Source organism: Salvia splendens, chromosome 5 (assembly GCF_004379255.2).
Source record: "Salvia splendens isolate huo1 chromosome 5, SspV2, whole genome shotgun sequence".
Lineage (NCBI taxonomy): Eukaryota > Viridiplantae > Streptophyta > Magnoliopsida > Lamiales > Lamiaceae > Salvia > Salvia splendens.
This window is the reverse complement of record NC_056036.1, coordinates 1,718,019-1,743,554: the sequence shown is the minus strand read 5'-3', so window position 1 is coordinate 1,743,554 and position 25,536 is coordinate 1,718,019. Positions and strand designations below refer to the sequence as shown.

The 25,536-nt window shown below is 37.2% G+C and overlaps 3 protein-coding genes and 1 non-coding gene across 4 annotated transcripts; 2 read left to right on the top strand and 2 right to left on the bottom strand.

Annotated features, from left to right (window-relative positions):
- The first annotated feature begins 5,142 nt into the window (after positions 1-5,142).
- Positions 5,143-14,547, top strand: LOC121804533 (importin beta-like SAD2). The gene is made up of 22 exons (XM_042204113.1): positions 5,143-5,433; positions 6,203-6,338; positions 6,886-6,973; positions 7,219-7,368; positions 7,559-7,721; positions 8,015-8,199; positions 8,289-8,462; positions 9,127-9,272; positions 9,353-9,476; positions 9,602-9,782; positions 10,099-10,258; positions 10,334-10,375; positions 10,463-10,581; positions 10,663-10,861; positions 11,498-11,629; positions 11,988-12,091; positions 12,170-12,349; positions 12,514-12,653; positions 12,731-12,870; positions 13,074-13,240; positions 13,531-13,657; positions 13,737-14,547. The coding sequence occupies exons 1-22, from the start codon at positions 5,344-5,346 to the stop codon at positions 13,901-13,903; spliced, it is 3,114 nt and encodes a 1,037-aa protein (XP_042060047.1). The 5' UTR covers positions 5,143-5,343; the 3' UTR covers positions 13,904-14,547.
- A 343-nt stretch (positions 14,548-14,890) lies between these two features.
- LOC121805142 (zinc finger CCCH domain-containing protein 25-like) lies at positions 14,891-18,522 on the bottom strand. Its single transcript, XM_042204931.1, has 5 exons — positions 18,362-18,522; positions 17,820-18,015; positions 17,605-17,714; positions 17,327-17,514; positions 14,891-15,821 (listed from the first exon to the last, which is right to left on the bottom strand). The coding sequence occupies exons 2-5, from the start codon at positions 17,990-17,992 to the stop codon at positions 15,252-15,254; spliced, it is 1,041 nt and encodes a 346-aa protein (XP_042060865.1). The 5' UTR covers positions 17,993-18,015; positions 18,362-18,522; the 3' UTR covers positions 14,891-15,251.
- Positions 18,523-22,752: 4,230 nt separating this feature from the next.
- On the top strand, positions 22,753-22,824 carry TRNAN-GUU. The gene has a single exon. It is a non-coding gene; the product is annotated as a tRNA-Asn (tRNA).
- A 1,228-nt stretch (positions 22,825-24,052) lies between these two features.
- On the bottom strand, positions 24,053-25,509 carry LOC121803235. Its single transcript, XM_042202922.1, has 3 exons — positions 25,257-25,509; positions 24,914-24,978; positions 24,053-24,741 (listed from the first exon to the last, which is right to left on the bottom strand). Exons 1-3 carry the CDS (start codon positions 25,401-25,403, stop codon positions 24,273-24,275), a joined length of 681 nt encoding a protein of 226 aa, XP_042058856.1. The 5' UTR covers positions 25,404-25,509; the 3' UTR covers positions 24,053-24,272.
- Between the last annotated feature and the right edge of the window lie 27 nt (positions 25,510-25,536).

Below are 25,536 nucleotides of genomic sequence, written 5' to 3'. Positions count from 1 at the left end.
CAGTGCTTACTACATGCCATTCTCTTCGTCTTCGAAAGAGCTTCGCGTGGATATCTTGCATGTCTCAATCGGAGTTCTGTGGAGAAAGTTATGACAATTCTACGAACGTTGCGCAATGCAGTCAAAGCTGGCGAAAATTTATGCGGAAATTCACGGAAGAAAAGAAATTATTATATTGTGAAGCCAAATCTCTCCTATTTCTTGTAGGGCACAAAATTTATCAAAAATAAACCTTTTTCCAGCCTATAAATACCTCTGAACCTAATTCATAATCTTTATCTCAGAGTCTCCAATCCTTCTCTATCTCTACACTTCTTCCATTCCATATTCCACCCTTAAATTCATCCATCTTCCATTGGAGCGGAGTTCTGCAGATCCAGGCAAGAGAAGACTGAAGATTGAAGATTCAAACTTGGGTTTTATCAATTTCTTTCATATCTCGTACTTTATTTGTAGTTTTTACTTGTCTATGAGTTAAACATCAATTGTGGAATTTTTGGTGATGATATTCAATTGATTTTCCTTGTTATCTCTTGTGGTTATTTGATTTATCCTTGCGCTTTCTATATTCAATTGATTAGCTACCTCTTGAATACATGTTAGAGTTGATTAGAGTACTCGGGAGACGAAATAGTTGACTTGGAAAATGGATAATTCACACTTTAATTCAATAGAATTCGGGAGAGTTGAGGTTTCACGTGAGGTATTGGTCTTAGCGATCTTTTAGGAGTTAGATGTTAGAGATTTAAATGGGACTTTTATTTCAACACCTAATCTACAGATTTCTCACATTGGGAGAGGGTTTAATCCAGTTAAGTGACCGACTTAATAACTCTAGAGACTGTAATTCAAGAAAGTCGATTGTGTTTTGGATCCTAATATTCTACATTCTTATGTCTGCTTTGTATCATTGTTTATATGCTTTTTTTATTTGTTTATTTATTTTCCAGTCTAGTTTAATAAAATCAAACCAACAAAAACATCCGTGTCTTTAAATAGTATATGACGCTTAGTATATGATAGCCAGTTGCAATCTTATTCCATGTGTTCGATATCCCGATACTGACCTTTAGCTATACTAGATCTACCCTGTAAACTTGCAGGTATTTTTAGTGCTAATAAATAGTGCATCAATTACTTCTGGTAATATATGTTGGTGAAATAATGTGTTTGCTTTTGTGTGTGAAATTAAAGGTAAGGCTTATATACACTGAGTTGTGGCTCATATAAACCACTAATATTTTTCAGGAATAAGATATCAGTGAAGTTTTTGGTTGACGTGGGTCGTAGGAACTGTATTTGTTATCAGGTTCGGTGGCTGGCGCGTTTTGGCAACCTTCTCTTCCTCATCATTTTTGCATGTAGATAAATGTGTAGTATATAGAGTAAATGATGTAGACAAATGTGTAGTATATAGAGTGGTGAGGGGGTCTCACTACTGGTCATAATGTTTTGAAGTATGTACTAAACGTTGGTTTTGAACTTATATAATATGTGAGTTTCATTTACTTGACGTGTGGATTATTTATTTTAAAACTTTGAATTTATTTATTATAAGTAGTTACGTCAGATATGGTTGGGTGTGACATTTTACTCACTTTCACTCTTTAAAGGTGGTCTTAAAAATCACTTTTCAAATCGTGCAGATTTCCCACACTAAATTTTGGACATAACTTTTGCCTACGCGGAATGTTGATACTAATTCTAGAGCATCCATAGAATTATCAGTCTCATCTTCCCTGCAAGATGGAATGTAGCACCAACTATTACACGTAGGTAAAATTTATGCTAGAAATTTTAGTGTTGGAAATCCGCATGATTCAAAAAGTTTGTGATTTTTAATAGTACTACTTTTTTTATTGTAGGAAATGCCAATTTTTTAAAAAAGTTATAACCAGTTTTCTGATTTAATAAGAGGAGGTATAATTTTTGATAAGATAAAGATATAACTAATACAAATAGAGTTAAATTATAAAAATATGTAAATAAATATCATATACCTCAAAGATCAATTGACTTGAATGATCATGAATGATCACCCAAGAAATTGCATACATCACTAGAAGCTATATGACAAAATCCAAATTGACTATGACCCCAATACGTATTGCATCAAAGACGCGATTGGGAAATATGTTTGCCAAATTAACATATATTCGTCCGATTATCTAAAAAATGGTTGGCAATATGTTTGCCAAAGCAGTGTACAATATTGGTTCGATGAAATTAGCAATCTCGAAAATGGCTATCGGTGCCCTATGAAGTGGAGTACAACGTACTGTTAGACAAGCAATTAAGATTTTAAATATTTAAATAAAATACTTCATTATTGCTTCTCCAAATGAGTTTTCCATGAACCCGTAGAAAGTTGTTGACTCGGCAAAGAGTGTAACTCATAGTACAATAACTTGAACCGAGAATATTCAATAATAAATAAAAAAAATTGGAGCTGAGAATAGAGGAGTAAACATTAAATTTTGAAAATTTAATACTACCTTGTATTGGCAAATCCGGTTCAATGTTACAAACCCAATACTAGGCCATGACTAGGTAAAATATGAAATGAAAGGTTGTACGAGGATACATGATAGTAGCAGTGGCGGCATACCATGACGAGATGGAGGAATATATTGAACTATGATTAATCGAAGTACAAAAAGGACCATCGATTGATTATTATCGAGAGATTGAAACGAACTATTTGATTACCATTGTCATGCATTTACGGCAGTATAGGTGGTGGTTATCCGTGCAATGAGCAAGTGGTACACACGAAGATCCTAGGCACGAGCATGGCAAGGACAAACGAGGTGGTGGGCACGAACGTCGTAGAGACAACCATGGTAGACACGAGCATGGTAGGCCTCAATGAATAAGGCTGGAATGAGGAGGGCGAATTTCACAAGAAAATACATTTCTTTCTCTCACTCTCCTGTAAAATTTCAGTTCTTAACTTCACAAATAACCTCCCCCTAGTACATACTCATTCCGTCCCGCTTTAGGAGTCTCGGTTGATCAATTTCGGGTGTCCCGGTTGGGATAAACTAATAAAAAATACCATTAAAGTAATTAAAAAAGTGTTAAAAGTGAATCTCAACATCCACCACAATAATTATTTATTACACACTCAATTAAAAGTAGGTCCCAGCATCCACTACAACATTTATTTATTAGACACTCAAACACTTTTTTAAAACACGTGCACGACTCAACCGGGGGGAGTACACGTCTTAAAATTACTACCTATTTGCACAATTATGAATTGAATCCCCGAGTATAATTTCAATTCTTCTTTTTGCTCTTATAAATTAACCTTCCCCTACACGAGCACAATCTATAAGGGCATCAAAATTACTCTTTATGGTGAAACGAGATGCGTATCTTAAAATTTGAAAATGTTAACATCTATTTCCTCTGTTCGCAAATACATGCCACACTTATGTTTTACTACTTTTGGTAATGGACTCCACGTTTCACCAACTCATTCTCATTCCCATTTATTATAAAAATAATATACTGTATAAAAGTAGGACCTACATTCTACTAACTTCTTCAACCAACTTTCTATTATATTTCTTAAAATACGTGTCGAGTCAACTTGCGCCAAGTATTGCCGGACCAGGGGAGCATAAAACAAATGCTCATACTCTCAGAAAAGAATATGGGACCACAGACACCCAAAAACTATTGGCCATTAACTTTGTTTTATAAATGGTTGTTGGGAACCGGCGGCTCGACGGTTTCTAGGGTGTGGATGTGACAAAGCACGAAACACGATTGCTGGGAACCGGCGGATCAGACCACGTCGGCGTTGAAAGTAGTAGTGGTTCATGGCAGCGGTGGTGCGAAGAACGACCACAACATAGAGAGAAGTATCGATTGGACGAATGTTCCTCAAACCTAGACCGTGGCAACGACACGGTATCAGTGTACGCCCAATGTTGGCTAACAGACATAGATGAACGACAATGAGGTGTCATCGTGAACTCGAGAGAAAGAGAGAGGGAGACAGTGGAGTGATATGGATGAAGAAAAGGGGAAAGATGGAGCTAAAGCCATTGTGAATTCAGTTGTCGCCGCTAGAAAAAGAGATAATGATGAGATTGGAGATTTTTTCCCTGAAATTAGAGCACTCGCAATAGGAGGACGATCGGCCAGCCGATTGATTGACATTTCGTTCGTCCCTTATTGTGGGTGAACCACTGTTGTAGCGCCCCTCCCACACGCCACCATCCACACGCTCGGCATTTCGACCGCGCTCACCACGACCGGCGGTTGATCGACGCCTATTGCAGCACTGACCGCCGATTGCCCGATTTTTTTAATTCCAAATTGGCACTATAAATACCATTTCTCTTATTTAACTTCATCCACACCCACCACACCTACCACATCCAAATCTCTCACTATTTCGCACTATCTATCTCTAAACTCGAAATGGATCCCGCTGTCGACCCCGATACTGTGATGGTCTTAGATCTAACAATGTTGGACTGCGCATTGCGCGTGGAGGAACAATGCTGGCAAGAATGGTTACAACAGGAGGTCCCTAGGACAAATCTTTTGAAGTATGAAACCGTAGGAAACTAACTTATGCAATACTCCATGTGTTCGATGTTAATAAAGACGTTTCATTTTCTGCATCCTTTGTACAGTATAGTCTCTCCCGCTTTACTTTTTCTCTAATTTAACTATTGAATATTATTTTTCTAAAACTGGTGCAGAAAATGAAACGTCTCTATTAAGGTGGAACAAATAGAGTAGTATATAAATCAGCAAGTTTCCATTCTTCAATCGCCATCAATTAACCTCTTCCGAACTTTGTGTTCTACATCTTCGATCAGAATTTGAGTTCAAATTTGAGGGGTAGTTGACTGATTGATAAATATCGGGAGGATAATAATAAGAGTAAAGAAAAGAAAAAAAGCTAAAGAAGCAAAAATTTATTATTCAGAAAAATTGGTATAATTCGATTACACATTCTGAAAGGTTAATATATTTTTTAAAACCCGTGTCAGATAAAATAGTGATAATTTTTTTGGACGGATAGAGTAATATCAATATAATTTCATTTGATTTGTTGGCTAAACAACACTCACTAAACCCTAATCATTTAAATACCATCATTGCACACACATTCTTCGCTGTCTTCTCTCCCGGTGTCTCCCATTTCTCTCTCTAAACCTCGCTGTCTTCTCTCCCGGTGTCTCCCATTTCTCTCTCTAAACCCTAGAAACAGAAATCAATACGAATTAATACACCACGGAATCTTCTTCTCCTGGGGTTTAGATTTTATCCGTCCTTGTTTTCTTCGTGCGTGTTTTGGGGATATAGAATTGCGGGATGGATCTCCCTAGCTTGGCTCTGATCCTGCAGGGCGCACTCAGCACCAATCCCGACCAACGGAGGGCAGCTGAAGAGAGTCTCAATCAGGTTCTGTTTTCGATTGCTTCTGCTTCATTTTGATTGGTCGCGCTATGCTTTTTTTTGTTATAGAATTTTTGGATTATAGGAGCTACGATGAATGAATTCAGTGGCAGTATAGATTCTCAGTTTGCATGGTTGATGCCTGTGTTGCTGGAATTGGCCGAGATTTGACTTTTGTGTATCGTCGGTGTACCTTTGGCAGAGTCTGTTTTTGATTGATCCTGCTTTAGTTTTGATTGGTTGCGTTATGCGTGCTTGTTACAGTTTTTTTTTGGATTATAGGAGCTAAGATGACTGAATTTGGTGGCAGTATACTTTCTCGTTTTGCATGATTGATGCTCATGTAGCTGGAATCTAATGAGATTTGACTTTTGTGTATAGTCGGTGTACCTTTTGCAGATTTAGTATTTGATTGATCCTGCTTCAGTTATGATTGGTTGCGTTATGAGTTTTTTATTATAGAATTTTTGATAATAGGAGCTACGATGAATAAATTCAGTGGCAGTACAGTTTCTCAGCTTGCATGATTTACACTTGTGTTGCTGGAATTGAGTGAGATTTGAGGTTACACTAGCTTTTGATTGAATCCGCTTCAGTTTAGATTGGTCGCGATATACCTTTTTTTGTTAACATTTTTATTTTATTTTTATTATTATAAGGGCTACGATGAATGAATTTGGTGACAGTATACTTTCTCAGTTTGCATGATTGATGCTTGTGTCGCTGGAATTGAGTGAGATTTGACTCTTGTGTATTGTCGGTCTACCTCTAGCAGATTCAGTTTGCGCCCCAGCATTTGGTGAGACTGCTGCAGATCATAGTTGAAGCCAGCTGCGATTTAGCTGTTAGACAAGTTGCTAGCATTACCTTCAAGAATTTCATTGCTAAACACTGGGCTCCTCATGAAGCAGGTAAATTTAGTAATTGGGGGAAAAGTTTAATCTACTGCATCGCTTCCTGCCAAGTGTGCTTTTTTGGTTTCAGGTTATTGGTATACATGGAAATAGTGAAAGGAAGAGTACTTTTGGGTTTGAATATCGTTTGCTATTGTTGTTAAAAGTAGTGACTATCTTGACTTCAAATTCAGTTGCATTTTTGTTTTGTTCGATTTGCTATAAAAGTTTCCTACTAACTTTATAGTGTTCAGTGGCAAGCCAAAGGCTTCCTTGTACCTGTCTGTAAGACCATACATAATGCTTAAGAGAGTTCTATAAGAAGTACTAATAAAAGATAATATCTTTCGGATCCGTCCCAAGCATTTGCAGCTCCTTTTTTCTGGAGATTTGCTGCAAGCATTGGCAGTTTGCTGTTGTCCATCTCTCAAGAGCTGGCTTTGTTCTTTTTAATGAAGAGAACTGATACTTTTTGATAAAATTTAATTGTGCTAGCCAAATTACTTATATGCTTTTATGAACTTCTGGTTAATACTGAGAATAATCTTGTTTCACGGGGCTTTAGGCGAACAATCAAGGATCTTGCCTGAGGACAAGGAAGTTGTGAGACAGAACATACTTAACTTCATTGCTCAGGTTCCACCAATTCTAAGGTATCATTACCTTTTTCTCCTCTGGTACTAAATGCAAGTTTCAAGAGGAAATTCTTGGTAAATGCATCTTCACAAGCACACATGTACATAAAGTCAGCATGTTATAGGGTGCTGTTCGTGCCTTTTGATGATACAATATGATTAGTAGTGCATTTATGTCAAAGCAGCCGTGACACTTGAATAAATTGGTGTAGAGTGACCTTTTATATCACTGACTTTGGAATTTAACTTCCATCCTTAAACAGAGCACAGCTGGGTGAGTGCTTGAAAACAATTATACATGCCGATTACCCAGAACAATGGCCAGCTCTTTTGCACTGGGTGAAGCATAATTTGCAGGATCAGCAAGTTTATGGAGCTCTGTTTGTGCTTAGGATTCTCTCCAGGAAATATGAGTGAGTTCATATGCTGTTCCCTGTCTCTTTCATTTTAATATCACTCGTTTAACACAGCATAGAACATAAGGATTTATTTCAAAAGAATATATCTTCTGTAGAAGAATCCTTTGTAACTTTTTTTTTGTAATTTGATTGATATGATAACATTGTGGTCATGCTTGTGGTGATTGTTTTTTGTCATTTGCAGGTTCAAATCAGACGATGAGAGAATACCTGTTAATCACATAGTGGATGAAACATTTCCTAATCTTCTTAACATATTTAACCGGCTTGTTCAGGTTGCGAACCCTTCAGTTGAAGTAGCAGATTTGATCAAGCTGATTTGCAAAATATTCTGGTCGTCCGTATATGTAAGCTCACATTCTCTATTCAAGCTTATTTTCTAGAACGCTAGTTGCAGTTTGTTGCATTAGAGCAATTATTATTTTTCCTGGTAATAGTTTACAACCATTATTGAGATAAAAATACCTCATGCCTGGGAAATTGCTCATTTATATTTTATCCAGATTTTCATTTTTTTTAAACTGACTATGACATCTTGTGAAAGTCCTACCATAAAAGAGCTCTATGTTATATTAAGTCAACGCATTTGGTTCCTGCTCTGTCCTACGTGTCTCATCCCTCTCAACTATTTTGGTACCAGTTGGAGATCCCAAAGCAGTTATTTGATCCAAATGTATTCAATGCCTGGATGGTTCTTTTCTTAAATATATTGGAGAGGCCCGTCCCTGCAGAAGGACAACCTGAAGATCCTGAGCTAAGAAAAACATGGGGATGGTGGAAAGTTAAGAAGTGGACAGTTCACATATTAAACCGTCTTTACACTCGGTAGGTTCTTATCTATCATCATTCTGTGGCCATGTAGGTCACTTGGACCTTATCTCACTAGTACTCCTGTTTTCTCTTGTTTTTCCCAGGTTTGGGGATGTGAAACTCCAAAATCCAGAAAACAAAGCTTTTGCCCAAATGTTCCAGAAGAATTATGCAGGGCAGATTTTGGAGTGCCATCTAAATTTGTTGAATGTGATCCGTGTTGGAGGCTATTTGCCGGACAGAGTTATCAATCTTATCCTGCAATATCTTAGCAATAGGTTTGTAAAGTGATCTTGTATTTTGTTTTTTTTCTTGATTACTCACTCAATTCCTGTTACCCTGTTTCCATGAGCATATATTCATGTCTGAGCAATAGATAATGGGTAACAAAACCTTTCAACTAAATCCAGGTGTAATTTATGAAACTGAACTTAACTTCAACCTCGACCATTGAGTTAATTTCATACTTTAAGTTGATTAAGTAGTAGTTTATTAGATTGCACATGTTTTTTATCCTCTAGGTGTGTTAAGAGTAAGCATATGCTACTGCTAGATATTCCATATAATATGCACCATACCATGCCAGAATGTTGATATTGATTTTATCTAAGATTCTAAGGCTAAAATTGACGAGGTTAGAATATATAGCGTTTAGTTTAATTGAAATTCCCCTATAGAAAGATTTGTATCCATTCAGTTGATTTCTTGATACTTGAATCAAGCTTGGCCATCCACGTTGGAATGATTTTGATTAGTTTCCGTATCCATCCAGTTTATTTCTTGATATTTGAATCAAGCTTGGCCATCCACGTTTGAATGATTTTGATTACTTTCTGATCACTTCACATCATATAGATAGAAGTTAATGTGCTTTTAGATTGTACGATTCTGATCTTCCAATGATCTTTACAAGTCCTATCCGATGTACCCAATATTTTGCAGTATCTCCAAAAGTAACATGTACAATCAGCTGCAACCAAGACTTGATGTTGTTCTTTTCGAGATCATCTTCCCCCTGATGTGCTTTGGTGACAATGATCAAAGGCTCTGGGATGAAGACCCTCATGAGTATGTGAGGAAGGGATATGGTGAGTTAACACTGCCATCTGTTAAGAGTTTTTTGCTTGGATATTTGAACCATTTTTCATATTTGTATATTTTTTTGTAGACATAATTGAGGATTTATATAGTCCTAGAACTGCTGCAATGGATTTTGTCAGTGAGTTGGTGAGGAAACGCCAAAAGGAGAATCTTCAAAAGTTCTTATTCTTTATTGTAGAGGTTTTTAAGAGGTATATACATCTTGGCGTTTAATATTAATTGAGTGATACAAATATGTTGTATTTGATATTAATTGAGTGATACAAATAAGTTGTATTTGATCGATAGAAATATATTGGCTTATTTCTTAAACTAGATATGATGAGGCAGCACCAGAATATAAGAACTTCAGACAGAAGGATGGTGCTCTTCTTGCTATTGGAGCTTTGTGTGATAAACTAAAGCAAACAGAACCATACAAATCTGAGCTGGAGCGAATGCTTGTACAACATGTTTTCCCAGAGTTCAGCAGTCCTGTAGGGCATCTTCGAGCAAAGGTAAATTTTCTTTGTTTGTACTCACTCTTGGTTTTAGCTGGTGATGAAGTTAAATATTTCATAAATCCATCTCTTTTTTGTTCCAATGTATTCCTCATAAGACTGATGTATAATTATAAACACAACCTAATCCCGCTGAATTTTGTGTATATTATATGATGAGTGAAGTGAAGGCAGACTAACTTATTGTTTCCACAAAAATTTAAATTGAATGTAAACACCTTTTTTTAAAAAAAGTATGATGCTGTTATAACACTTGATTTATGACGTTGTTCACTTCTTATCTTATTAAATTGAACCGTGCTGTATTTTCTAGGCTGCATGGGTTGCAGGACAATATGCACATATCAATTTCTCTGACCCGAACAACTTCCGAAGAGCATTACACAGTGTTGTTGCTGGGATGCGTGACCCGGAACTTCCTGTCCGTGTTGATTCTGTCTTTGCATTGCGTTCTTTTGTGGAAGCCTGCAATGGTACATTTACCTGGTTTACTGTTGTCTTATGTTTATCTTGGCTTGTCACTGACTTCGTTTTTTTTAAATTTACAGACTTGGGTGAGATCCGCCCAATTCTTCCACAACTACTTGATGGTACATCGCAAAACAAAGTCCTGTACCTTTTTTTTTCAAACTCGGAGCATGCTAGCTAACTTTCCTTTTCATCTTAAATCTTATTAGAGTTTTTCAAACTTATGAATGAGGTTGAGAATGAAGATCTTGTGTTTACACTCGAGACAATTGTTGATAAGTTTGGAGAGGAGATGGCTCCATATGCCCTCGGCTTGTGCCAAAACTTGGTATCACTAATTTTCTTGTTTATGAGTATGTTGGTCTTCATTATTTGTTTTGTCCTCTTAATAATTACACTTGATTTCCAGGCTGCTGCATTTTGGAAGTGCATGAATACCGCCGAGGCAGATGAGGAAGGTGATGATCCTGGCGCTTTGGCTGCTGTTGGTTGCTTACGTGCCATAAGCACAATCCTTGAGTCAGTCAGCAGCCTACCCGATCTATTTATACATATTGAGCCTACATTATTACCTATAATGCGCAGAATGCTGACCACTGATGGGCAAGGTAACTGTCATTTCCTTGTCATGTTTAGTGATTACTGTGTGTATTTTGATTTTGGTGCTTCTATGTTTCCTTTTAAAATTTGTCAAAACTCATATTTGCACTAAACCATTCCTTTCAGAGAATTTGTTGAGTCCATTTGCAACCATCATAAAATTGAGTACCATACAATCATTCATAATCATACAACTCATTCATTCTGCTTTTCATATCTTATTTTTATATTACAATAGTTTGGAAGTAAACCCCTCTTTGTTAACTTCCACTAATATCTTATTGCCAACACAGGATGTGCTTCTTATAGATAGGTTTTGTATTATTTCTACCTCAAAATACATGTTAGATGTCTCTCACTAATATAATCCTCTTTTATACCTTATATAATTCCTAATCCTATCATCCCTGATGTATTTCAATCCCTTGATACTTTTTGGTCATATAATTTGGGGATTCTAATTCTCACTGTATCAAAAATATATAATGGAACACTTTAAAACAAAATTTCGAAGGATTTTGACTATGTTCATGTTTCTTATTTTTGATGAGATAATTTATGCATGAAGATGTTTGATTGGTATACCTGAGATTGAATGCTCTCACCATTCATCTTTCTTGTTTGCTTCAATGCATTCTTTTCAGAGGTCTTTGAGGAAGTGTTGGAGATAGTGTCATATATGACTTTCTTCTCACCCACAATATCACTGGAGATGTGGAGCCTTTGGCCGTTGATGATGGAAGCCCTGGCTGATTGGGCCATTGATTTTTTCCCAAGTATGTCGCAGTTTTCTGGCAATGATTTTTGTGATAAAAAATTGCCGTCTGTTGAGTTTGTTCATTATGCTTCTTAATATTCCTTTCTGTCAGTTTGCACATGTTTAGTTTCCTGCATGTATCTTCTAGATGCGGTGCTGTAAATCGATTCACTTTCCTACTGTACCTGTGATACATGCATATTCTCTTAATTCAGTTTTACCCGAAGGATACTTCTTCTGCTAATGTAATTCTGATTCTGATGCTGTTTATGTTATGTGCCCCACTTTATCTTGAATTACGAGGCAATTGAAATATCGTTACTTATTTCACTTCGTTAAGCTTCCCTTACACCTTGTTATTTTTGTGGAATTCTCAGATATCTTAGTGCCATTAGATAACTATATATCAAGAAGTACCGCACATTTTCTCACTTGCAAGGAACCAGATTACCAGCAAAGCCTTTGGACCATGGTTTCATCTGTAAGTTAGTTAGTGCTTTATCAAATTCGGACCTGACCCAGTTGATTTTTTCTGACTACTATTTTTGTGATCCTGCAGGTCATGGCTGATAAAAATCTGGAGGATGGCGATATTGAACCAGCGCCTAAGCTCATTCAAGTATTATTCCAGAACTGCAGAGGTCAGGTCGATCACTGGGTTGAGCCATACCTACGGATAACTGTGGAGCGCTTGCGACGTACTGAAAAGCCCTACTTGAAATGCCTATTGATAGAAGTGGTAAGCATGCTTTTCTCAAGTTATTTCCAAGGCTGTTTGGCAATATGGAACTTTTGGGATGTAATTATTAATGACATCTCAGTATGCATCTTCTTGTGTTCTTTGATTTACACCATGTGGCTGTGGCCAGTTGTTTATAATGAAAAGGCAATATCTTTTGACAGGTTGCTGATTCATTGTACTACAATGCCTCGTTGACACTCATCATACTGCAAAAGCTTAATGTTGCCACAGAAGTTTTCAATCTTTGGTTCCAGATGTTGCAACAAACGAAGAAAAGTGGAGCACGGGCTAATTTTAAAAGGTTCTGGTACATTTTCTTGGTTGTATCTCATCTCTCCTTAACGCTGAAATGTTACTTATATATCTTTTTGTTTTCAGAGAACATGATAAAAAGGTATGCTGTTTGGGATTGACATCCTTGCTCCCTCTTCCTGCTGATCAGTTACCGGGAGAAGCATTGGAGCGTGTTTTCAAGTCTACACTTGAGCTGCTTGTTGCTTATAAGGATCAAGTAGCAGGTTCGTCCTTTAGTAACTTAATTATCCACTGCTAATTTTCTCAAATGGCTCTCTGGGCATCCTCTTCATCTACTTGTTATCTATATAGATTAGGTAACTGTTAGTTCCTTTGACATGATTATATGCAGCTCATCCCCAATTATATTCTCTCTATTACCATAGTATTTTTCATATATTTGTTTATATATGGTCTGTTGCAACAGAGGCTGCTAAGGAAGAGGAAGAAGACGGTGAAGAAGATGATGATGATATGAACAATTTCGAAAGTGATGACGATGATGATGGTGATGATACTGACAAAGAGATGGGTGTTGATGCTGAGGATGGTGGCGAAGCCGAGAGCGTTAAACTTCATAAGTTGGCTGTCAGGGTGGGTCTTTAAAATAATTGTATTAGTCAGTTTGATCCTTCTATTCTCTAGTTTAACCTGGTTCAGCTTGGACGGTGATAAGAAGCTACTATTGTTGAATAAGATAATGAAATTTGGTTTGAATTGAATGATTTAAGTTTCATTTAACATGTTGCATATAAATAACTTAGTCAGACTGGGACATGAAGCTTCATATTAGGGGTACTGGATAGATTCTAAAAGCCATAACTTTAGCTGTTTCTGCGATGATTTCTGAAAATATTCATGGTATCATCACTTACTGTATGCAGGCCAAGGCTTTCCGTAGCACTGAATTTGATGATGAAGACTCGGATGATGATTTCAGCGATGACGAAGAGTTACAATCACCAATTGATGATGTTGATCCTTTCATTTTCTTTGTGGATACTATCAAAGGTAAGCTGCTGCCGTTTATTTTATATCAGACATTTTTTTTCTCACATAATACTGATTCCTGCTGTGTTTTATTCTGTAGTTCTGCAAGCTTCAGATCCTTTGAGGTTCCAGAACATTAGCCAAACGCTTGATTTTCACTATCAGGCTCTCGCTAATGGTGTTGCGCAGCACGCTGAAGTGAGAAGGGTGGAGATTGAAAAGAAAAAATCCGAAAAAGCCACAGGTGCAGTTGCTGCTGCCTCGTGATGGGCCAGTCGGAAAGCTGAACTCACCCTCTGAATTATTTGGTTAGTCAGTGTCCGAAGGAAACCAAGGGTCGTCCAATTTCCTATTTTCCCTGGTCGCTCAATTGCGGCTCTCGGAGTCTGTTTATATTTGGTCAATCGGTTCCAGTTTTTCTAGGTGGGATCCTGGATTTGATTTTGGTGTGAATTGGTTCTTCTACATCAGAATGTTCCATTTGCCCGCCTGCCCGTTGGTCATTACGGGTGTCCACCATTTGTACCATTCTTATACGAACGACAGTCTCTCGTCAAAGGTAAAAAAGTTGATACTGTTTGGAAATCCTTTCTGTTTTGGTTTGGCAGGAGGGTGAAATGCATAAAAGTTTTGCGATGTGTATGCATCCCCAGTCGTGTCGGGAAATGTAGTCGATGCAAATGGATGTGGATCATGCCCTAAAATTTTTGTCTCTGGATGTTGTTGTGTCTATTTGTTTTTTAAATCATTGGGTCTGTCTAGTTGTTGAGAGGTTATGATCTTCCTTGAGGTGCAGTGAATAGTTGAATTTTCTGCAGAATGTAAAACTCAACTGTATTCTTTTCACCTTTTTTCTTATCATTTTGGGAGAGAGCAAAAATATTCAATTTATTCACTCACTTTATTTGAAAGTTTGTTTTTCTCCATTTGTGTTTAAATAAATAACTCATATTTAAATCTTATAGCATTATATATTTTGAATAGTTGTGATGTTTGATCTTGCTGAAGTTTAATTTAATTTGAGCTGGTTAATGACACTTTTTACAGTAGTTTTATTACAATGATTTATAATGCAAAATTAGTAAAATGAGAGAGAGAGAGAGAGAGAGAGAGAGAGAGAGATTGGATTGCATACAGATTTTACTAAATATAGAGGAATTGATGAGGAATTTTAAATATATTATACTATCGTTTAAAAATAAGTAGGATTATTAAACCCCATAGAAACGTGGCTTCAATTTCAAAAGCGCTGAATAAAACAATTAAACACTGCAAAAGCATCAACTTTCAACAGTAAAGGTTAATGTTTCTGCTCCATTAGGAATACAAACCTCAAAATTATGTTCTGGCAATCATCAATACATGCAGCAGAGCTCGAAAGTAGAATCCTGCATATTTTCTCAAACATATCCCTCCCTAATAGAGTGAAGGCAACGCAATGCTTGTCTGCAAACCACACCAGAATAAAAGGTAAATATGGTCTGCTGCAAACCGTAACAGTTTGCGTTTTTTACTTTCAGGTACATAATTCTCAGGGGGAAAGGCGCTATCGTCGACTCCTCCACTCGTACATGACATCAACAAAAAAAGCAACCATGGAGATTCGTTCACAATGTCATCTACCTCTTTCATCTTTTTCTCTCCTATGATGGTCTGAATAAGTATCTCTATCTCGGCCTGACCTACCATCCTTTTCCCTGTCTCGGCCTGACCTCCCTTCCTTTTCTCTACTATACGTATCTCTATCACGGCCTGACCTTCCTTCCTTTTCTCTACTACTAGATATATCTCTATCACGACCTGACCTAGCTTCCTTTTCTCTAGTATATGTGTCTTCACGGTGATGGGATTCAGACTCATATTTTCTTGATCTATTCTCATTTCTCCAACCACGTTCTACGTTGGAGTTTGGCTCATTGAAGCTGGATCTCGACCTTCTATCAGTACTTGAGTCATCACGTGTATCCTTATGCTCCAACTGTGTTTTAACACCTCTTCTCTCATCATCTTTTGCATTCAACTCAGCTCTTTCATTATTGCCATTCCCCCGTGGACGTTGATAGTCGTCATTACCTCTATGGCTAGGTCGTCCAGACCTTCTATCCATTTCTGGATTTTTAAACTTGTCCTGCACCCACCTTGAAGGTTTATCTTCTTCCGCACCCCATCCTGTATTAGCAGCTCTCTGGTCCAAAGAAAAAATGAAGCTTTATGAGAGGGTTGGGGAATTAGTGCTTGATGGCGGTGCAAGGGGCACTTGCAAGAAAAGTGACATAGCAATCACCATGGCCAATCACACGTTGAAACAAATAAATGAGAATGAAAAGGAAATAAAGAGCTTAACCAACCACTGCCGTCACCAAATACTTTAAGAAACAAAACAATACCTACAGCCAAGACAATCAGTATGTTGGGACTCAATATTACTAGGCCATATAACCACAAAGTTTAATATGAGGCACTTCCCTGCTTCTGAAAGTAGAAAAATAAATCATATGACATAAGAACATGTTCGGATGGATATAAAGTAGAAAGTCAAATCATATGAAGGGATCTACAAGGGATTAAGAAAAGAAATATCTAGTTTGGTGAAGCTTTTTGGATCTTGAAGATTTGGAGAACAAACAAATGAGCTTATTATTGAAAACATGTAGTTGTACATGAAATGGTTCGTAGAATTTGCTACTCGCATTACTCTGTTAATATATTTGGTCCATGTTTCCGGGACACGATCAACCTTAGAGCTGGAAGGCTGGATACTAATTGGTTAAATAGTTTTCTGACAAGTGGTCAGTGTAACATGACGTGATGAGCAGAATATTAAAAAATTAAACAAAATGATAAGAGAAAAACAGAGATTGAGCTAATCTTCTAATAGCTTTTTTAGATAATTTTCCAAATGCCATGGAAGCATAATTGCCATCTGGTTGAACTACAGTTTGCTGCACCATTTTCTTCTTGAGCTGCTGAGCACACAATAAAATTCTCTCTTTTGAATAAAGGTTTGAGAACAAGAAAATAATCAGATACTATTTCTTAACTCTTGCTCATTTAAGTAAGTACTACTTTATTTCAGCAATTTAATTTCAAAAGCAATCATAACTCTCAAAACCCAGGAGGCTGGAAGAGGAATGCAACAGTCCACTTCACCTCCACCAATTTCGATATCAGCCTTGACCATATTGTCATCTTTCGGCCATGTTTCAATCTTTTAACTACTAGGTAGAAGCTAAGTTCAGTTTTGAAAGGGCTCGGGTTACTCATTGAAGCAACTAATAGGTAGGTAAAGTTTTCAAAGCACTAATCCCCTACAATGATTGAATGCTCATCTCTTACAATAATTTGCTGACACTATGCAAGTTTTTTACTGAAAAACATAAAAAGAAAAACAAGTTTAGCAACTCAACAACATTCTGAATACTCCATGGTAATATATTCCTAGTCCTATTCAGTTTCATACTCTCAACTCCATATTTATCAACAAAATATCTAATCCTGATGGTATTTAGCTCAGGAATAATAAGAACGTCATGTACCCAAACAATCATACCAACAGCTGTGAACATTTTAACCATAAACTCAAAATCTATTTATTAACAAACAAATTTATCCCCTAGAAGTTAGCAGAACAAGTAACTGTGAACCATTAATGAAGAGCGAGTAAAAGAATATGTCCTCTCATACGCATACCTGTTCATCATGAGAAAATTTGCAGCTATCTCCACGGTTGCATTCCCCTTTCTGAAAAGCTCGACAGACACCTCGTTCCTCCCTCTTCTGCTGCCTAGTCTCCTCATCCTCTTCTTCCATCTTTTTGTATTTGGTCACGTGATCAACCCTAATAGTCCGGCCCAAAATTTGAGCTCCATTTAAATTGTCTGCACATTCACCCCAAAATAAATACTTATATGATTCCACGATTACATCTTCACGAAAATAAGATTGAACTACGAGGTAGATTGACTGACCAACAGCAAGATTTGTGCTCCTTTGATCCTCATATGCAACAAAAGCAAACCCTTTGGACTTTCCAGTACCTTTGTCTCGGATTAGATTAACATCCACAATCTCCCCGTACCTACATATGAATTGAGCAAACAAATCAGATCCCATCAAAACAGTAACATACAAAAACAAAATAATGTATACGAACACGCGAGGGAAGAAAAAGAAACACACTTACTGCGCAAAGACGGCAAGGAGATCACCTTCAGTCAAGTCAAAAGGGATGCCACCAACATAAACATAAGCAGAGTCTCTATACTTAGCATGCCATGAAGCATCTTCTGATATTCCTAGGGTTGCCTCCCTTTTGTTTATATTCTGAATACGCTTCACCAATGTCAATGGATTCATGGATGTAAATTGAAACAGAATCCCTGCAAAAGCAAGAAAATGGACACGAAAACTCAGAATAATAGACTAATTTCTCCTTGGACCTAAACACACACACACGCACAAAGATGTCGCTACAATCAGGTCAAAAGACAAAATAAATCCATAATCGTAACTGAAACACATTTAGTGAAGCGTCTACAAAATCACCCTCCAAGTGCAAAGAGAAATCAGCGATGACAAAGGAGAAATTGAACTGTTTCGAATCCCTAATTTTCGTATCCTATTCAATTTGTGGGTTCAATCACGAAAAATTCAAACATTTATTAAATCAAATACGAAATTTTGTATGCTCGTTATGAATTGATGAATACTTGTGAGAGTATTTACCTCAGATATTCTGAATCCACAACTGCGATGAAAGAAAGAGAGTGGAAGGAGGAGGAGAAGAAGAAATGAAGAATAGTGCGCGTTCGGTTTACTGTGATTTAAGAAAGGGCGCGTTTGGTTTGTAAGATATCCTAAACCCTATACATAGTTGAGTTTCTAGGATAATTGAATCCAAAACCCCTATATATAGTGGGTGATGGTAGAGGTGCCCACGCTTTCGGAACCGCTCGTTCCGGTTTAAGAATTTGCCGAACCGGAAGGTTCGGTTCCGGTTCTAAAATCTCCAGTTTCGGTTCCGAACCAACAGGTTTTCGGCGGTTTTTTACGGTTCCGAACCGGTGGTTTTTTGCGATTCCGGCTTAGTTTCATGATTTTCCAACGGTTTTTCGCAGTTCCGATTTGGAACCGCTTGGAACCGGCACGATTTCGGTTCAAAATTTTTTAAACCTGAACCGAACCACGGTTCAAAAATCAACGGTTTCGGTTCAAGTAAATTCTCATGGTTTCGATTCGGGTAAATTCTCACGGTTTCGGTTCAGAACCGTAACCAGCGGTTCAGTAAACCTTGGGCAGGTCTAGGTGATGGTCTTCAACGAGCCAATAAAAGCCTCTCTCGGCCCTACATAATACTGCTTAAAAATCATTGTTTTAGCCCCTTATCCTTGCCTTCATTTCGTATGTGATTTCTTTGGTTCTAATCATCCCTCATTAACTGTTCACTTTGGTTTCGGCACGAGTTTTAAGAAATGTAAAAAAAAGTGAGTTAAAAAAGTTAGTAGAATATGAAGTCATACTTTTATTTATTGGTTTTATAATAAAATGTTAGTGAAATAAGTTAGTGGAATGTATCGTCTATTTATCATATATGATAAAAGTGAAAGTTAATAATTAATGATAGATGGATGAAAATGACAAAATTAATGAGGTGGAGTATGTTTTTTTTTCATGTATCTACTCTCCTACGGAATTTGATTTAGGATTTGTGGCAATGATGATCTTATAAGTTTCGCAACATTTTTTTCTCAGTGATTTAACACCTGCAAATTATTATCTTATCACTTAACTTCACTATCTATAAGTAGCATGTTTTTTTTTTTCATTTTATGAGTATTTATATATTATAATTAAATTGATACTATGAATAAGTACAATATAAATATCTAAAAAACATAATTTAAATATAGATACAAACCTCAATTATATATAGCGCCTAATTTCATCCGTTGGTCTTATTTATTGTTTTTTGCATTTTTTTGGTTTTTAATATATACTCCGTTTTCATGGTAAAAAAGGTGCGAGCATGTTTTTAAAGCTTAATGTTAAATACAAAAACCGTAAATTTAATTGACTAAATAATAGTAGTAATATATAAATATAATTACGACGTCAATAAAATTACACCATATATATATTTGATAAAATAAAAGCATTCTATAAGTTTTTCATTTTGATCAGTGACTACCAACTGCAAATATAATTTTTCCAATAAAATGAAATAAAACCACCTTTTGGTAATAAAGAAATTGAACGTATTTGTTTTTGAACATATAGTAGACATGCTCACAAGTCACATGCATATTAAAGTATTTTTGCACCTCTCAAAAAAATGTACTAATAATCAAATAAAGATATAACTTTAGTACTCCCTCTGTCCCATAGAAGATGCCACACTTTCCTTTTTAGTTTATCCCACAAAAGATGTCACATTTCCTCATTTGGAAAAAAGTTCATTCTCACATCAATTATAAAATTATATTTTCTCTCACCACTTAACACACAAAATAACATCTCATAAAATCTCGTGTCATCTCCCAAGTGTGACATCTACTATGAGACGGAGGGAGTAGTATGTTGTAAATATGAAAAATGACATATGCTTTTGAAAATGCATGTGACTTTCCTGACGCTTTGCTCAATTTGGATGTATAGTAAATTTAACTTCTAACTTCATATAGTATATCTTTTTACGTAATTGAAAAACATATATATGACTTAACTCTAACGATCAATATTGCACCAGCAATCAAATAAATCAACTTTGATGTCAACAAAATCAACGTATATCAATCACAATCAAAATGCATGATGATAAATACGATGGTTCGAAGACTCGAAATTACAAATGTCTTTTAGACGTATTTAAAAAACAATAATAATTTATCATTTATCTTTATGATGAGGAGAAACGTTTTACCAGCTTAGATGTGTTTGCTATGTAAATTCCTTACGAAATGACGCTCAAATGTTCGATATATTAGTCACGAACTGCACAAGCACACTAACAAGCTGCATCGTCGTCTTCTTCTTCTTCACTAAACGAACCAATGGAAGTTGCCGAAGGGCACCACCACCACCACCACCACCACATAGTGATGCTTCCGTTCCTGGCGCAAGGCCATCTCATCCGCTTCTTAGCCCTAGCCAATCAAATGGCTCGACGATTCGCCTTCACGATCACCATCGCCACAACCCCGCTCAACGTCCGCCACCTCCAAGCCACCACCGCAACGCAGCCGTGTCCCCGGATCCATTTCGCCGCGCTCCCCTTCAACTCCGCCGATCACGGCCTCCCGCCGGAAACAGAGAACACCGACTCCCTACCTCACCACCTCATCGTCGACCTCTGCCACGCCTCCACCTCCCTCGAACCCCCCTTCCGTGCCCTAATCCGCGACATCGGCGCCTCTCCGCGAGGGGAGTGGAGAGCAGCGTCAGTAGAGAGGATGTGAGGAGAGCGATTGAGGCGGTGATGGGAGCGGCGGAGATTGGGAAGTCGATCAGAGCGGCATTGACGGAGGAGAGTGGGCGGAAAGGTTCTTCGCTTCAAGCGGTGGATGATTTTGCGGCGGCGCTTCTCTCTCTCAGAGATAACGCTTAATCCATAATAATAATAATAATAATAATAATAATAATAATAATAATAGTATTATTTTCAAATGCTGTTTTTAATCTTTTATGTATAAAGCTTTAGTGGAGTGGAACGTTCACTTGCCCAAATTGAAATAAAAGTAAACGACACTTTAAATTGTGGGTATTTTGAAATGGCAAAAATTTCATAGAAAGAGGAAGTGTATAAGTGATGAATAGGAGTGTTTCTTAATATATTTATGATAGGCCTACCTAAATTGTTGAAGCTAGCTATTTTTACATGCAATAGAATATTTTGGTTACAATAGGCATGCAAGCTCAAATTTGGTGCTTGTCTCAATTCTCATTGATACATCACTTCTCCATGAAAAAGTAACTGAGAGTACGACAAACAATCCTATGCTTGAATATCTTTTATAAACAAATATGCTCAAAAGTTTAATGTACTCAATAATGCAATCAACTTTCTAGGGTTTCATACATACATGAATAAGCAATAATAAACAGCACACTCTTAAACCTCAAAAGTTAGACACACAGTTTAAGAAGAGAGAGATCGAGGGAGAGAGCTTCATCATTGATGCAATAAGCTAGTAAAATTAGGCAATTATCTGAACCAGCTCATCTGCCTGCTGACCTAATTCTAAACATGGCAAAGCTCAAACCTAAGAATGTATAATGATGTATGGAAACCACATTTATGTCCAACCACATGTTTAAATTGAGTTCTTAAATGTACGGAAACCATAAGAGATATCTGTACTGTAAATCAATTGAAGAAGAACGACAAACATCAAGGAATAGTCATAAGTTTAAGACAGTTAAACTCTATAACAAATAGTGCTCGAACAAGCAAATTATCGAACACATGGCGTGCAGCCACAAATTGTTAGTACTAGTAAACGAGCATAAGTAACCGCAGACCACAAAGGGTCGGAATGAGTGACGAATGCCATTCCCTCTCTCGTGTTTTATGTGATTACGCAAATTAGAGAGATCGCTATTGACGATGAAACTGGAGACCCTTTGGATATTTCTTACAACTGTTGGGCCACCAGAGTAAATAATTGAATTGAAACACGTGCTTGGATTGACAAGATGCAATACTTTTACAACGGGCCGGCTAAATTGCAAACCATTAACATAAAGTGAATAAATTCTCGTATATATATCTACAACTTTAGAAACAAGATAAAAAAAAATCTTTATAATTTGGATTTGTTTGGTTGCCTATGTTAATATACTCCATTCCTCCCATATAATTTATATGCTGAATTTCCTTTTTCATCTTCTCATACAAATAGTTCATAGTTCATATATATTTATAAAACTTTTTCTCCTTTTTAATTTTATCATTTATGGACTTCATCATACACTATACTATTTCAAGTACTTTTTCTCATTCTCTCTTACTTTATTAATTACGCATTAAAATCTGTGCCACTTCCGATTAACCTATTTCTATGGGACGGTCATGGGTTGAGAACGGGAATTGAACTCTATGAGATCTAATCTCCCGTTGTTCCTCAGTAGCTCAGTGGTAGAGCGGTCGGCTGTTAACCGATTGGTCGTAGGTTCGAATCCTACTTGGGGAGATTTGATTCATTCTGAATTAATCTGTCTCTCTAGGCAAAAGGATATCCTCAGAAAAAACTTTAAAGTTCAATTCTTTTTTTTTTCTCTCTCCACTCGAACCAACCCGCCCACTCGGCTTCTTATATCTGAAGTAATTTGTGTATGAGGGAGTATCATCGTTTAACTGATAGTCACCTTCATGCATATTTCTTTGCTGCCATATGGCCCATATCAAATGCAAAGTGACTTCAAACCGCATGAACTTTCATTAAAAGCAAAATGAATTTTATTTACAACAAGTGATGCAAAAAGTGAATCTTTTATTTATAAAAGGGAAAATTACTGTTCCATTATAATTTTTTTGGGAACATACATTATGGAGAAGGAAATTAAAGTATAAAGTGTCCTTGTATAGTTCCGATTTATTGATTAAAAGAAATTGGATTTTAATACAACTCTATTAGTATTTCTTTTTATTTGATTCCACAAAAATATTTCGTTACTAATTTGAGAAATTCTTTTCTCTCTATTAAGGTGAGACTCATTTTCTCTACTAATAATACTTTAATTAACTTTTTTTTCTATCTCTATTACTTTATCAATTATCAATTGTGTATTAAAATCTGGGCAAATCCAAAATACATAATTTTTTATGGGACAAAATATAAACATGCACTTTGTGAACAAGAGACTACTTATTTATTAGCTCAACGTATGCATTTTTTTTATGTACGTGTACCAACCATTGCAATTAGTAAAATCACAAATCGATGCATTGCAAAATTTTCATGTCAAATTATGAGATTTATCCCATTTTTCAACATTAATTACTCCATATACTTACATTCATCATTTGTAAGACCACATGAATAAAACTAAATTAAGTACTACTCCTTCTATCCTTGAAAATATATCACTTATTTCTATTTCTGTCCGTCCCTAAAAATTTGTCACATTTCAATTTTACCATTTTTTATAGTGGACCTCATATTTTACTAACTCATTCCCACTCACATTTTATTATAAAATTAATATATAAAATTAGGACCCACATGCCACTAACTTTTTAAACCACTTTCTACTACATTTCTTAAAACTCGTGCTGAATCAAATAGTGATAAATTATCGGGACTGATGGAGTAATTGGGAATAGCAGATCGACGGTTCAGCAACTTTTTTATCAAAACAACACGTAACAAAAAATTCAAAAGCGAAAAAGAGGTCACGGATTCTGTGCAAGATGAAAAAAATAAAAATAAATGTTTTAATTATACAAACATGAAAAGACCATTCTACCCTCGTGATTTCTCCCGAGCAAAATACATTAAAATGTGCGTGCGTGGCTACGGCTGAGTATCTTAACCTCACCCAAAGTAGAACACCAAAACCGTCAAACCATATTTTGCACCCTACAAATTTCACTTAATTCAGAAAATAAAATAAAACGTGACATTTCTACATAAGTTATTCAAAAGAGCGATTTCAGCGACCTAGCTTTGATCGGCTTTCTCATCCTCCTCTTCTTCTTCCCATCAACCCTATCATCATCTTCATCTTCCTCGCTATCGTCGTCTTCGTAAACAAAACCCTCGTGCTTGCTACTGGTTTCGCCTCTCACCTTGCCCCACCGCGGCCCGAAGCCGGTGTAGTAGTAGAATTCGTAGGGATTGGACGACACTGCCGCCGGAGCCTTCTTCGGCCGAGTCCGGCAAGGAGCCTCCGTCACCACCGCAGCCGCCTCCGACGGCTTGACGGATTTCTTAGCGGCGTTGCTGCTGTAGCTCTTAACTAAGGATAAGTGGTGCTCGCATTTCGAATTGCCCTCCGCCGCCTCCCTCCGGCACTGCCAGCTCTTCCCGTCGGTCTTGCAGCAGTAAATAACGGCTGCGCCGCTCTCTAGCGGCCCCGCCACCGCCGAGTCCGGATATTCCGATCGCCTATCATATAAACCTATCTTATGCTAACGTATAATATTCGTATAATATGTGGCTTTTATGCGACATTTTGAGGGATAATATGCCGATTTATGAAAGGGAAAATTTTTTCGCATAAATAGTGAAATTATCAACTGGAATAATGCAGAAAAGTAATCGAATTCGATCGGTTTACCTCTCAGAAACGGAAACGCGATGGTCGGAGCTTCCATTTCCAGCACGAGCGTCGCTGCCGTTCACCTGCGGGAAAATAATCCGATTTCGAGAAATCGAAGCAGCGGTGGGGAAATGAATCAGAAAAAGAGCAAAACCTAGAAGAAATTCGAATTCTAATGCGAAATAACGGCGACTAATCGGAGAATTAACGCCGTGTGCAGAACCCTAGGTGCAGGCGGGGAGAAAACCCTAGAAGAGAGAGGCGAAATAGGGGGGGAAATGCGCAGGAGAAGGAGAGGAATAGGAGGCGTGCGGCGGCAGATCTGAGGTTACGAGATGGATGAGAGGTGAATTTGACTGACCTGAAACGGCGGCGGAGGAGATGACGGTGGGGAGAAGGTCATGGCGTCCCACGGCGACTGATTGAGCTGGCAGACGTGAGTTTGGAGCTTCAGAGAAGACGGCGCGTGGAGCAATGGAGAAATCTTCGCGTGCTTGCGTATTCTCATGGCGGTGGCGGTGGCGGGGAGGCCGTTGAAATGAGCTCGATGAGAAGCGTAGATCCAAAAATTGATTTTTGTTTTTCTTATTACTGTAATACTCTCGTCATTCTATATATATAGGCGTATGCGAATTTTTTTG

Excerpts from the sequence above, each read along its gene's own strand:
- LOC121803235 (XM_042202922.1), bottom strand. The coding sequence starts at position 25,403 with ATGAGAATACGCAAGCACGCGAAGATTTCTCCATTGCTCCACGCGCCG. Across the intron at positions 24,979-25,256 it reads CTCCTCCGCCGCCGTTTCAG|GTGAACGGCAGCGACGCTCG; the intron begins GTCAGTCAAATT and ends ATTTTCCCGCAG. Across the intron at positions 24,742-24,913 it reads CGCGTTTCCGTTTCTGAGAG|GCGATCGGAATATCCGGACT; the intron begins GTAAACCGATCG and ends TTTATATGATAG.
- LOC121804533 (XM_042204113.1), top strand. The coding sequence starts at position 5,344 with ATGGATCTCCCTAGCTTGGCTCTGATCCTGCAGGGCGCACTCAGCACC. Across the intron at positions 6,339-6,885 it reads CTGGGCTCCTCATGAAGCAG|GCGAACAATCAAGGATCTTG; the intron begins GTAAATTTAGTA and ends ACGGGGCTTTAG. Across the intron at positions 9,477-9,601 it reads ATTGTAGAGGTTTTTAAGAG|ATATGATGAGGCAGCACCAG; the intron begins GTATATACATCT and ends TTCTTAAACTAG.
- LOC121805142 (XM_042204931.1), bottom strand. The coding sequence starts at position 17,992 with ATGAATCCATTGACATTGGTGAAGCGTATTCAGAATATAAACAAAAGG. Across the intron at positions 17,715-17,819 it reads CTCCTTGCCGTCTTTGCGCA|GTACGGGGAGATTGTGGATG; the intron begins GTAAGTGTGTTT and ends ATTCATATGTAG. Across the intron at positions 17,515-17,604 it reads GAGCACAAATCTTGCTGTTG|ACAATTTAAATGGAGCTCAA; the intron begins GTCAGTCAATCT and ends GTGAATGTGCAG.